Source organism: Trachypithecus francoisi, unplaced genomic scaffold, assembly GCF_009764315.1.
Source record: "Trachypithecus francoisi isolate TF-2019V2 unplaced genomic scaffold, Tfra_2.0 Lachesis_group15, whole genome shotgun sequence".
Taxonomy (NCBI): Eukaryota; Metazoa; Chordata; class Mammalia; order Primates; family Cercopithecidae; genus Trachypithecus; species Trachypithecus francoisi.
In genome coordinates, this window is record NW_022681460.1 from 24,922,910 (window position 1) to 24,936,190 (window position 13,281).

The window sequence follows — 13,281 nt, forward strand, 5'->3', positions numbered from 1 at the left end:
ACTCTCAAAGGTTCAAGTAGGTGATCCCCAGCCCCAGGAGAACCACTTTTAAACTCTTTCAGCATGTCACACATTAGCATTCACGCATGAGATTTTATGCATGGCTTTAGAATTTGGGGATATACATCTCCCATGGTATTGATCTTGGCATTTGGAGCCTCTGCCAAAACTTCAGAGCAACAGGAATAAAACACACTTTAAAGACCTTTCTACTACACGCCTGATTCAATAATAGGCAAGATATGAGTTGTTAGCAAATGAAGGAAAAGTATGCTGTTCAATGATGGAAGTTCTTCAGAAATAATATCTAGGTTAATGTAGTATGTCTAGTAAATGCACAGAAAGTACAATTCTAATAAATAAACTTGTTTTATATTTTTAATTTCCATCTAGAATTGACTCGTGTTAGATTCTTTGTGGTCTTAAAGATAATCATAAATCCAACAGCAATACAATTAACTCAATAATTTTTCCCTTGGGGAATACATGTAGATGTTTTGAAGTTTTATGTTTAGGAATGCCTGAGGTTATTTTCACCAAACATCATGAAGAAAATATAATTAAGTAATAAATATTACAGTCTTAAATCTATTATTTAAAACATGGAAAATTTTCATGTAAGCTACTTTATTGCATTCCTTCTTTTATTAAGTCTTAGAATAATTTTGTATTGTTTTTGAAAGTGTAGCCGGGCGCGGTGGCTCAAGCTTGTAATCCCAGCACTTTGAGAGGCCGAGACGGGCAGATCACGAGGTCAGGAGATCAAGACCATCCTGGCTAACACGGTGAAACCCCGTCTCTACTAAAAAAAATACAAAAAACTAGCCGGGCAAGGTGGCGGGTGCCTGTAGTCCCAGCTACTCGGGAGGCTGAGGCAGGAGAATGGCCTGAACCTGGGAGGCGGAGCTTGCAGTGAGCTGAGATCTGGCCACTGCACCCCAGCCTGGGCGACAGAGCGAGACTCCGACTCAAAAAAAAAAAGAAAGAGAGTGTGTGCTTTTCTCCCTTTGCTTGATTACACAGTTGGATTTATTTAATTATCTAATACAGTGCAAGATTATTTTATGCAATTCTGCAACTTATATTACATATTTGCCAACAATGCAGGGTATGACCACTGATTCAAAATCATAGTTTATAATCATTTTAACTCCCAGCCCTCTGTATTGTTTCAGTCATGGCCATGAAGCCATCACCTGCTCCACAGGAGAGCTTGCCAGCATGCACTGTAAGTGTGTGGGTGCCAATGAGTGATTTCATTGCAAGGTTGAAGGAGACACTTTAAAGCTGATCCCTGGATTCCTACTTGCCAAGATTTTGCCTGCATTCTTCAGATAGCTTAAGACAAGGAAGGGCATAGGCTTTGGAGCCAGACTAGCTTTAGTTAAAGCCCAGCAACTTGGGACTGAGCCCCAGGTCCCATGAATGCAGGTCTTCATTAGCAAGGCTGGAAGCAGACCACAGTGACCATTGTGACTTCTCAGTTGGAGCCGGTTTAATTTGTGTTGTTGTTCAGCTCTGCATGGGAGACTTAAATGGAGTCATCACTGGCTAACTGTAGGTATAGTGAAAACAGGCACATAGTAACATTTGACAAATATTTTAAGGCCTACCTGTTTTCCACAGACCTCACCTGGCCAAGGGAGAAGTGCAATTACTCGATTATAATCAAATATTTAATTATTTGTTACCTTTATTAAAACAATTCCATATATTTTATTGCATGTAAAAGAGTAAAATGGCTGTCTTTAAGTGCCAAATACTCCAATAGCAGGGTAGCAACATTTATTTACACTACAACTTGGTATATGTATATGTGCTCAATTTTTTTTTAACCTATGCTTGTATGAGTATGAGCACCTAGGCTTTGAGTAGTGGGAAAAAAATATTAGGCCTAGTCCATTCCAATGCAATTATTTTAAAAACCTCTTTAAATAGTACTCATTTCCTCAGTAAAGTTATCTTCTAATTCAGATTTCTTCTTTTTCATATCCACCTTTCCTTTGTCCTAGCTAAGGAGGCATCTGGTGTGTCTGGTGTATGGAAGCCTGAAGGACTATGCAGTGCCTTGTATTCTGCTTGTATGGCTCTTCAGGCAGCTGGGAACATGATGTGCCCTGGTGCTGAAGTTTTTTGCAGATACTACTCATGATCTTGTCCCCTTCAGCTGAGTTTCGGTTCAGTAGCCCCTCCGAGGTCATTCAGCTTTGCCTTGGCTCTCATTGGAGGGAGATTCTTTCCACTTCCTCCATTTGTCCTCTGGCCAGCGCTGGTAACCCCGGCCCCTGATGCAGGGGCGCCAACCTTTTGCCAAGGCGGTGAGTTTCTCCCTAAGTACTGTGAGATGTTCTGAATCCTATCCATGGTTAACTGACTGCGGAAGAGTAAGCTGGAGAATTAAACACCAGGGGCCTCTCTGCCCAACAGCCCTGGACCTGCCAAGGTTACAGTGATGTGGCTGTGTACCAGATTGATGTAGGATAGCCTGAAAGATATTCCTTCCTAGAGTTCAAAAAGGAAATTGGGGCAGGCTTCCTGTACTGGTCAGGGACCAGGAAAGATGTAAATGAGTGGCATGCCCAAAAGGGATGCCTGATTCCAGAAAGCTTAATGAATGGGCTATCAGAAAAATGGCAAGAGTTAAGGGCATCGAACAGGGATGTTGAAGCACCTTGGAACAGCCACAGTAGGAAGTCAATACAGTCCTTAGGCCAGAGGAGAGTTCTTGGAACCAGACAGTGGCTGAGCTGTAGAAGGGAGCTATCTAATGGGAGCTTTGGCCTATGGTAGTTGAAAGCTGAAAGCTGAAACTACAAGATGCAGCCTGGCAGGGAGGGAGTCAGGCAGGACTAGACATTTGCTAACCACTCGCTTCTGCCCTCCAGTGTCCTGCAGGGTCTTCCCATTGGCCAAGGGCAACGGAATCACGTTGATATAATCCTTAGGTCATCTCCTGGGCACAGAGAAGGGTTTAGGAGGGTAGAGGGTGGGTCTAAAGGAGCAAACAGAATCTCCAGCAGATTCCTCTATAAATGTAACACATTTCATACTCTCTGGGCCATGCCCAAAGAGAAAGGTGGGACATACACATCTCAGGGCTTAGCTCTCCTCATTCTCTCCCCCTTTCCTCTTCCCACCGTCTACCAGGTATAGAGCCAGAGGCACACACCTCCTTGGTAAGTCCTAGATATCTAAGGGGGTATCTAAGGGGAACTGCTTGGGCTGGATATCCTGGGCTTGGCTTTTGCTATACCAAGAGAGAAATAATGATATGTAGAACATTGCCTTAAAAAAATTTATTTTTGTAAATATGTTTTCTTGATGGTAGATCCAATTTCAAATGCCAAAATCTTAAATATTAACCTTTCCTTTGTGTTTCTTTAACTTCTCTGTCCTGCCGCTGGCAGATGGATGCCTTAGACCAGCTAGGAAAATATTACATTTTGGGAGAGGCAAAGAGAATACAGCACGTTAATACTTTTAAAAGCTATTACTCCCCAATTTCATACTGCTGTAGTTTGTATGGACATTTTAAAATTTTATAGCATTTTCAAGTATATTATCTGATTTAATATCATTTAACCTTAGCAACAATCCTACAAGGTATCCATTTTACAAATGAGATAATTGAGGTCAAACGTACTCTGCTAGTTAATAGCAAACCCACAGCTAGAATTCCAGATCTCCTGACTCCCATTAGAGTGCTCTTTCTTCTATGCCAGACAGGGGGCCACAGTTTGCACATTTGGAAAATAGAACCAAGTTCATGAAATTGGTTCATAATATACTGTACTTGCTAAAAATGGTGACTCGAGCATTTGCCCAGTGATAATTGCTTTCATTGAATAATATGTTTTTAATTTTTTCTAATATCTACTTCCATGGTAACTAGATAATTTTATACTTATTTTATTGCCCTTCTTGCATTATCATCTGTCACTTGGTATCTTTTACCATTTGCTTTTTTCATTCCCGGTTTTGACTTCATTTCACTGGTTAGTTACCTTTTTAATCCACCTCCTCTTTTTAACTACTTCTTGATTCTTGAATCATCCTTTGACCTCATCATTTGATTGCTGCTTTCCTAACTCAGTGAGTTGAACATATTCTGCTGAAAACAGCAGGTCTTGTTTTCATTTTGTCTGTGTTTATGTGACACCCTGTGTATAACTCAGAGAGTGCCACTGGGACAAGATGCAACAGAGAAAAATATGTGCCTAAGTGGAGAAAGGATGAGGGGAACTTAGACCTAGACTAACTAGTAACTGGTCTCTGGGCAGATTTCTTGAATGGGTGGCTTGTGGCAGTGAGACTTTGAAAGATTCATAATGTCTCTGAGGAGTGGGATGTTTGGACTGTCAGAGCTGAAGGCCAGTTCAGAGTTTCTCACTTTATAAGGTTTATGCACCTCCCCCTCTGAAAAGTGGAAGCTACCGGCTGGGTGCTGCGTCTGCCTTTCCCTAGATTCACTGGAAGCTTCCCAATTCATACCAGTTAAATAGGATTTTGAACTTTCTTTTCGTCCTAGAATATAGAAGGTACTAAAGATGTTTGATGTCTTGAAAAGTCTAAGGACCTGGAACTATTGTTTATTCCCTGGACCATGTCTTCTCACGCTATGAAGATAGGGAAGATTGAGAATTTGGGTTCCAGCTAAGTTTGAGCAATATCTGTAAGTTCTTGGGCCAGGCTGAGTGGGGAGAAGTCCACAGTGTGTTGCAGTACCCCCAGGACTGTCTCCTGACCCCCAGTGCCGGGGGGCAGAGCTTACCTTCTGGTTCTATCTCTCATAGCTGTGCTTGGAATTGCTGCTGATTCCTAGTTTAGATAGTTATCCTAGAACATTGATTAAAACTTTAAACGGGCCGGGCGCGGTGGCTCAAGCCTGTAATCCCAGCACTTTGGGAGGCCGAGTCGGGTGGATCACGAGGTCAGGAGATCGAGACCATCCTGGCTAACACGGTGAAACCCCGTCTCTACTAAAAAATACAAAAAACTAGCCGGGCGAGGTGGTGGGCGCCTGTAGTCCCAGCTGCTCGGGAGGCTGAGGCAGGAGAATGGCGTGAACCCGGGAGGCGGAGCTTGCAGTGAGCCGAGATCCGGCCACAGCACTCCAGCCTGGGCGACAGAGCGAGACTCCGTCTCAAAAAAAAAAAAAAAAAAAAAACTTTAAACGACCTGTAAGTTACATTGTTTTACTAAGAGTCTGTTCTCTACTTTCTCTTGAGTCTGTAGTCTCATAGGTTGCTGATGTTGCATAAAACTGGTACAGCCTTTCTGGGTGATAGTTTGGCAGTAGACTACAAAACATCTATGCCATTTGACTGAGTAATCCAATGGATAGGAAGTCATCATGAAGTACCTAATGACTTAGCTAGGAGGTGTTCACTGCAGCTTCCCAGCAAACAGGGTAAATTATTATCTTATGGATGCATAAGACAAAATAATGCACAACCATTGAAAATACATAAATGTATATGTGTGTCTTTAGACATGAAAAGGTATTAATATCCTATTGAATAAATAAACCAAGTTTGCAACAGTAAATCCAGTATATATATATATGAAAATATTAATACACCTATGCTCAGAAGAAGTACCAGAAAGGAAGGATCAAAATACCAATTTCTGGGTAATAAGATTAACATTGATTTTAATTAATAATGGATAATTTTATCTTACTGTCTTCTATGATGACCAGATATTACTTATGAAAAAGGAAATTACTTAGCATTGAAACTGTCTTCTGGCATAGAGAGAAGGGATGAGGATCTGATGAACATGGATCAGCAATATGCCATGTTTACTAATGTTTGTTACCATGTTGGCAGTGACATCAGGGTGCCAATGGCACCCTATTGATTCAGGCATAAGGATGAGAATACCAGGGACTCAAGAGAAGGGACAGCTTCAGAACTACACACACTTGAGTCATATTTTTCTTCTTCTTTTTTTTTTATTGAGAGGGAGTCTCGCTCTGTGGCCCAGGCTGGAGTGCAGTGGCCAGATCTCAGCTCACTGCAAGCTCCGTCTCCCGGGTTCATGCCATTCTCCTGCCTCAGCCTCCCCAGTAGCTGGGATTACAGGCGCCCGCCACCTCGCCTGGCTAGTTTTTTGTATTTTTTTAGTAGAGACGGGGTTTCACCGGGTTCACCAGGATGGTCTCGATCTCCTGACCTTGTAATCTGCCCGCCTCGGCCTCCCAAAGTGCTGGGATTACAGGCTTGAGCCACCGTGCCTGGCCTATTTTTCTTCTTTTTATCTAAAATGTTCTGATTTTGTAGGATAATGATTTACCTTTCTCTTTTGACTTTAGACAAAATGCACTTTCATTTGTTTATTAAATAATTATAAGTACACAAAAGAATATTTACAATATAAAGGTAAAGTGGAGAAAATACTCATGAACAGAAGAAAGTCAGTGTCCAGAAATGGAGTATGACCATTGATCCTGTAACAGTTCCCTAAGGCAGCAGTCCCCAACCTTTTTGGTACCAGGAACTGGTTTCGTGGAAGGTAATTTTTCCCCAGACACAGGGTGACGGTGATGTTTTTGGGATGATTCAAGCACATTACTTTTATTGTGCATTTTATTTCTATTATTATTACGTTGTAGTATATAATGAAACAATTATACAACTCACCATAATGTAGAATCAGTGGGAGCTCTGAGCTTGTTTTCCTACAACTAGACGGTCCCATCTCAGGGAAACAGAAGACAGTGACAGATCATCAGGCACTAGATTCTCATAAGGAGCACGCAAACTAGATCCTGCGCATGCGCAGTTCACAATAGGGTTTGTGCTTCTATGAGAATCTAATGCTGCTACTGATCTGACGGGAGGCAGAGCTCAGGTGGTAATGCAAGCTATGGGGAGTGGCCATAAATACAGACGAAGCTTTGCCAGCTCGCACACCTCTCACCTCCCGCGGTGTGGTCTGGTTCCTAACAGGTAACAGACCGGTACTACTGGTCCCTGGCGCGGGAGTCCCGGCCCCCTGACCTGTGGGATCCTCCATTCCTTTCTCCTTTCCTCTCTGCCTTGAGAAAACCACAGTCCTGAATTTTTTATTATTGCCTTGCTTTTCTTTATAATTTAATTCCTAAGTAATATTTTAGTTTTGTATGCTTTTGTACTTCATTAAGTGGAATTATACTTCTTATTCTGCAACTTGAGTTTTTCACTCAATATCTTATTTCCAAGTTTTAGCCATTTAGTATGTATAGTGATAGTTCACTCATTTTTCTATTGTCAAGTCTTTATCATGGAAATGCACCACAGTATACTTATGTATTGTCCTGTTTATGAACTTTTGTGTGACTTACAGTTTATTGGTACTGTGAAAGCTTTTATTAATAGTGTCTGATGTGCATGTATAACATCTAATGCTCATGTAGATTGTCTCAGGTCTATACATAGTGGAATTACTGGGTTATAGGATATGTGAATGTTCAATTTTAATAGATAATGTAGATCATGCTTAATCATTTTCCAATTACTTTTATCTATTTATATTCTTGCCAGCAGTATATGAGAGTTTCTATCCTTTGCATAGTCACCAACGTTTAGTAATGTCAGACTTGTAAATTTTTGCTCCTCTACTGAGCATGAACTAATTTAATTTGTATTTCCCCAAGCATCAGTGAAGTCAAGGATGTTTTCTTGGGTTTATTAACATTTGTGATTTCTGCCTATAAATCATCTGTTCAGGTCTTTTGACCCACATTTCTACTGGATTATTTCTGGTTTTAAAGTGGGTCTGTAGGAATTCTGTATATATTGGGAACAAATCTTTTTACTTATATATGTGAGAGAGATCATCTTCCAGTTAGTGGCTTATCTTTTCATTTCCCATATAGCGTCTTTGATAGAGAGACATTCTTAATCTTATTCGTCCTTTTTTCATGGTTTGCCTTTTTGTGTCTTAATAAGTCCCTTCCTAACCGGAGGTTCATAAACACAAACTCCTAGATTGTCTTCTTAAATGTTTACAGTTTTGTCCCTGTGAATGGTTTAAAGGTGTCCAGTGTGTTTTTTTCCTATAGAGATAACTGTTCCAGGACAATTTATTAAAAACCCTTCTGTTGTAGGACTTTCTCCTTAGTTCAACTGAAAACGGGGTCCTTGTCACACGACCGTGAAAGATTAGCCTTGCAGACAATTTGAAGGGTGAGAAAAATGGAATCTATTGGGTGAAAAGGAAAAAAACTCAGCAAAGCAAGAGAGCTTCCTGTTAACAAGCCCCCATCTCACAGATAGAATTCCCAGTTTACCACCCCGGAACAAGAAAGGTCAGACTCCTACCCCCTAAAAACGGCACAAACTTCCATGGCTCAACCTGTTGTCCCAGTGCTCAGGCCGGTGGGAGTTTCTCCAGGGACCGCTTTGTACTTGAATGTCTCATTTCCTTTCCCTACAGAGGTGTAAATGCCAGCTCTGACTTGAATCATGTCGTAGATGAAGTTTCCCTCTGGGTGTGGGACTGTTTCCTGGGTTCCCCGGAGAACACAGGCATTTGAGTCAGCCAGATGTTGAGGGGCCCTACCAGGGAACTTCTTTATATTTTAAATAATAAGTCAATAAGTCATTTATCTCACATACCAAGTTAGAAGCTATTATGGATTATCCCGAGGCACAATGATGGCATCAAGAACCCGGCTCTTCTCATATTTTCCTCTGCCAGAGTCAGTTTGCCAGTGATGGTTCCTCACAGCTCTAGCTGCTTCGAGCCACATCTGCAGTGGAAAAAAAGGCCTTCATATTTTAAATTCTGGACCACCCAGGTGGTGTGCATTCAAGTTGCAAGCTGCTTTCCCATGCAATCCCACTCAGGGTCACGAGTTCTCAGGGGAGGACTTTTTTCTCTGTCCATTCAGTGCTGAGTTGCAAGATGTGTGAAGAATGAAGTTATTTATTTCTAGTTCACCTGACTCTCAGGGTGCAGCCCTTGGGGCCTCCAATTTACACAGGAATCTCACATTAAACCCCTCTCCATGCGTGGGCCTTGGGCTTTGTCCTCTGCCCTTACACCCCACCAGACAGTGAAGAGCTAAGCTGGAATTCACCAAGGTGGTAAATGTAGACCTCCCTGAAAGCTTGTCTTGTTTACATCTCTGCCTTCTCATTTTTTCTTAAATGTTTTGGCTTCTTGGTATTCTTTGCTTTCTTGGAGCCCATCAAACATTTAGGAGGATTTTGTCTTTTCTGGAATTTTTAGTTGTTTTTCAGTGGGACGGTCTGTCAGTGCATCTAGTCCTCCACACTATGGAAGCAGAAGTTGGTTTAAATTCACTTTAAAAATTGCACTCTGTTTTATCAATTTTGCCTAAAGGTTTGCTGGAGACTGAACCATTGCAAGGAAGAGATGAAGATGCAGTAGCCAGTGCTGACTTCTCTAGCATGCTCTCTGAGGAGGAAAAGGAAGAGTTAAAAGCAGAGTTAGTTCAGGTATGTTTAGTAATCTTATTGTTGCTATTTCTATCTCTGGATCTTGAGAGTTATTATTTGTTTGATATAAGTCCCATATTGTAATTATGTTGTCTTTCATTTAATAAAATTTCTAAATGAATACATTACAAGATGATTCATTTTTCCAGGGTATTTTTCTAATGTTATCTATTACCTGTTGGTTACAGTTGTAGAATGAATCATTGTGCTGCCTAAGCAACAATCATAACTGGTTTTAAATATACACTTCTTATTCTTTTTACTATCAGAATACTATGGGAATAATAAATTACTTACAAACCTGATAGAATTCATTCCAGACCATGTTATAGGTGCAAGATCCTTTTGAAGACCGGTTTTGGTTTTAGATCAGCAACTTAGCTCAACAATTACTTTGAAATGATTTTTTAAGTGAAAAAGTCAATCATAGAAGCAACTGAATTTATAAGTTGTGTACTTTTTGGCAGAAAAATAAACTCTGGGGGTAGAGAGGAAAGCTATGCTTCATCGAGGCATAGTTAGATCTTGTGGAGCTGCTATGGAGATCTGGACCTAGGGAGGAGGAGGATGTCAGGCTCATTATGAATACAAGTCTTTGTTCAAGTCTTTTGCTTGCAATACCCACTTTAGATACTTTGTTGAGAAGCCTTTACTTTCTAGGAGGAGAGTGTTGTAGAAAGGGCTCCTTGAGTAGGAGGAAGCATCAGAGCCAGAGGAGCTGAGGCCAACATTCCCTCCCATTCTCTGTCCTGGCTCATAGGCCAGGAAGATCCTGTTCCCACAGAAGCAAGGCTTGGCCTTCCTGCTTTGGCCTCTCCACAGGCTGAGGACACAGCTCTGAGCTTCAGCTTACCCTCTCTCCACTTTGTCCACTCTGAACTCTGAGTTCTAACCTCCTGAGAGTGTTTGTCTATAACAGCTCAGAGTAATATTAAAGACTTTCAGGTGCTTTTACAAGACACACCCCCAAGTTAATTTCATTTCAAAAGAAAAGAGCAGCACATTCCTCTGGTACAACCAGAAATGATTTCAGTAAGCACAGTGCCTCAAATCTTTAGCTGGGTCTGTCTGTGGCCACTGAGTGGCTGCACATACCAGAGTACATGGACCAAAGTTAGCATTAACAGATAATGGACTGACTCCACATATTCTTGTAGCTTGAAATTCTGGCTCATGACTAGTTCATGCTAACTGCAGGGTCCAAATGTCATGTTCTGCAGAGTGGAGTAAGCCAACTGAGTCTAAGCTAAAGCTTCACTCCATCATGGTGATAATGCTAGTTTTAGTTCAGGCACAATATCTGTAACAGACCAATTTCTATAAAGTGCCTTGATTTTTATTTTTCTGGGCTCTAGGATTACTGGGGTATACATACATACATATACTAATATATGTTGATTTTTGTACATTCTCTATTTTCTAAATGTCAACAGTGAGCATGATATTACTTTTATAATCAAAAAAAGTATTGGTCTTAAATGGATGCCGCATGAATATAAAGAACTAGAAGTGTTTTCAGAAATTCCTGTCTCATTTGGCCACAGTAATACACTTCCAGCACATTTCATTCCTGAGAGTTTTTGAGCCTGACTTCTGGAAATAACACCAGACTCTTTGTTACTGTGTTCAAGTTACTAGGATTCATGTTTTGCACTAGCCTCCCTGCTACCTGGCTCTTATTTCTGGGTTCCTCAGAGTTGAAGAAGTACCACATGGTGCCAAAGGTAGCATCCTGACTTCCAGCGGCACATGAACACAGCTGTCTGCCCCAGGCCTGGTGAAAAGCAGAGGAAGTGTATCTTTGTAATTTTTCTTCTTCACATTTCTCTTTCTCCTTCTCCACGTCAGGCCACCTCTGCTTTATGCTCATTCTGTTTTTAAAACAGCTTTCCTTACCCTTTTACAAGTCTGCATGCAGATGTGTGGACACAGGAACTCGAGTTCTTTGATATCACATATGCATTCGAATTTTACCTTCAATGCTAGGATTTAATTTTAACAAGGACACACAGAAAGCCATCTCTGCAGTCTCACTGCTGGCCTTATGGAGAACTGAGGCATCCTCTGCCCCAAATCTCCACAGAGACTCTTTATGGGCCCCTGGTCACAAACAACTCTTCTTTCTGTCTGAGGAAAGATCCTACTGGGTCTGTTAGCTCCTTGGGTACTGAAGATATCTCTGAGACCAGCCTATTAGATGACGGCCTTAGAGTCAGGCACTCAGTTGTGGTCATGACCCAAAGCAAGACTTGTGTGTACAGGGACTTCTGACCCCTGACTGCTTTGCTGAAAAGAGGTCTTGAGTGTGCCAGGTGTCCAGCCTCCTCTTTGTTTCCTTCCTCTTCCTACTTTCCTCATCTCCTCTGTGAAATAAATAATTCCAAATAAAAGCTGTTGGAACTTTAAATTATTTTGAGTGTTAAAGGAATGTGATTATGGGACCTGAGTCACATAACAGGCAGCTGTAACCTAGGCAGCTGTAACCAGTTTCTCTGATTATAGACTAGCCTTTTCCTTACCTACATTGTTTTGTAAAATGCTATAAAAGACTAAAGGGCACCAGAGAAGGCCTCTTTTATTATAGATTAACTTCCCTCTTTATTCTCTTACACAAACACCTTAGATTGTCTAAGATGGGATGTTAAAAATATACTTTTAAATTGGAAAAGAAAAAATAAAAAAACTGTAACTAATCAAATTGCTGTAACTCATAAACCAGCAATATATGGAAGATGCTGTAATCCTATTAAATTTCTTTGTTTTTTGCCTATGTAAATAAGACCTTAACTTTTCAGCTTCATAGCACTAACCACATTCCTTCAGAGTCTGTGTTTCCCAGATGTCTATCCTTAGCTTTTCCCTTGAATTAGCTCTTAAACTGGATTCTGATCCACTTTATTATTTCAGGTTGACACCTCCTACAGCTTTCTCGCTATGCTGGATTCCTTCCTCCCAGTTCTCTTTCTCTTCCCTCCCCTCTGTCTTATCCTGCATGATCTTGTCGATAATATTCCCATGAGATTGCCCATAGACTTCAACCAATCTCATAACTCCATTCTCCCACACAGCCAACATATTTTTGTCTGCTTACCAAGTGCTGGCAAGAGGAAGACTTCCTCTTTTGGTAGGAGATGTAAAATAAGCCAGTAGTGTCCAAAAGGCTTACATCTTGGACAAATTCAGCATTTTAAAAGAGGAATCTCTTGGCCAGCTGTGGTGGCTCACGCCTGTAATCCAAGCACTTTGGGAGGCCGAGGTGGGGGGGTCACCAGAGGTCAGGAGTTCGAGACCAGCCTGGCCAGCATGGAGAAACCCTGTCTCTACTAAAAATACAAAAATTAGTCAGGCATGGTGGCACACACCTATAATCCCAGCTACTCGGGAGGCTGAGAATTGCTTGAACCCAGGAGGCAGAGGTTGTAGTGAGTCAAGATTGTACCACTGCACTCCAGCTAGGCAACAGAGTAAGACTCCATTTCAAAAAAAAAAGAGGAATCTCTTTTAACATAACTTGATCTTTAATTTATTGTTGTGGTCATGCATTATGTATCGTTTTTAAAGTTCGTCAAATGTGAGGCCAGTATCACCTCTGATCTGGTGCACTGGTTCATGCATAAAAGGAAGGTAATTAATATTTATAATTAGCTTGAGTTATTTTATATTTTAAGCAAACGTTTATACATTTATATTTGTAAATGCCAAAAGTAGAATATGCTTTTTTTTTTTTACTAACCTTGTCAATAAATAAAGAAGTAATCTTCTGTTTCAGATGTTTATTCTCATTAGTCTTATTATCAGACATCTTTTCTGAGGTCTTTACACAGCTGGTTTT

General features: G+C 41.0%; 1 protein-coding gene across 12 annotated transcripts in view; it reads left to right on the plus strand.

Moving 5' to 3' along the window:
• TPD52L1 (TPD52 like 1) overlaps nt 1-13,281 on the plus strand; it is a 102,959-nt gene that overhangs the window by 58,038 nt on the left and 31,640 nt on the right. For 7 of the 12 annotated variants that reach the window (XM_033234453.1, XM_033234461.1, XM_033234454.1 and 4 more), the window contains exon 2: nt 9,334-9,449. In XM_033234453.1, the coding sequence (XP_033090344.1) occupies nt 9,334-9,449 (116 nt within the window). Of the gene's footprint in view, nt 1-2,012; nt 2,319-8,975; nt 9,072-9,333; nt 9,450-13,281 lie in introns of those variants that run through there. The other 5 variants (XM_033234456.1, XM_033234459.1, XM_033234455.1 and 2 more) reach the window with 3 other exon arrangements.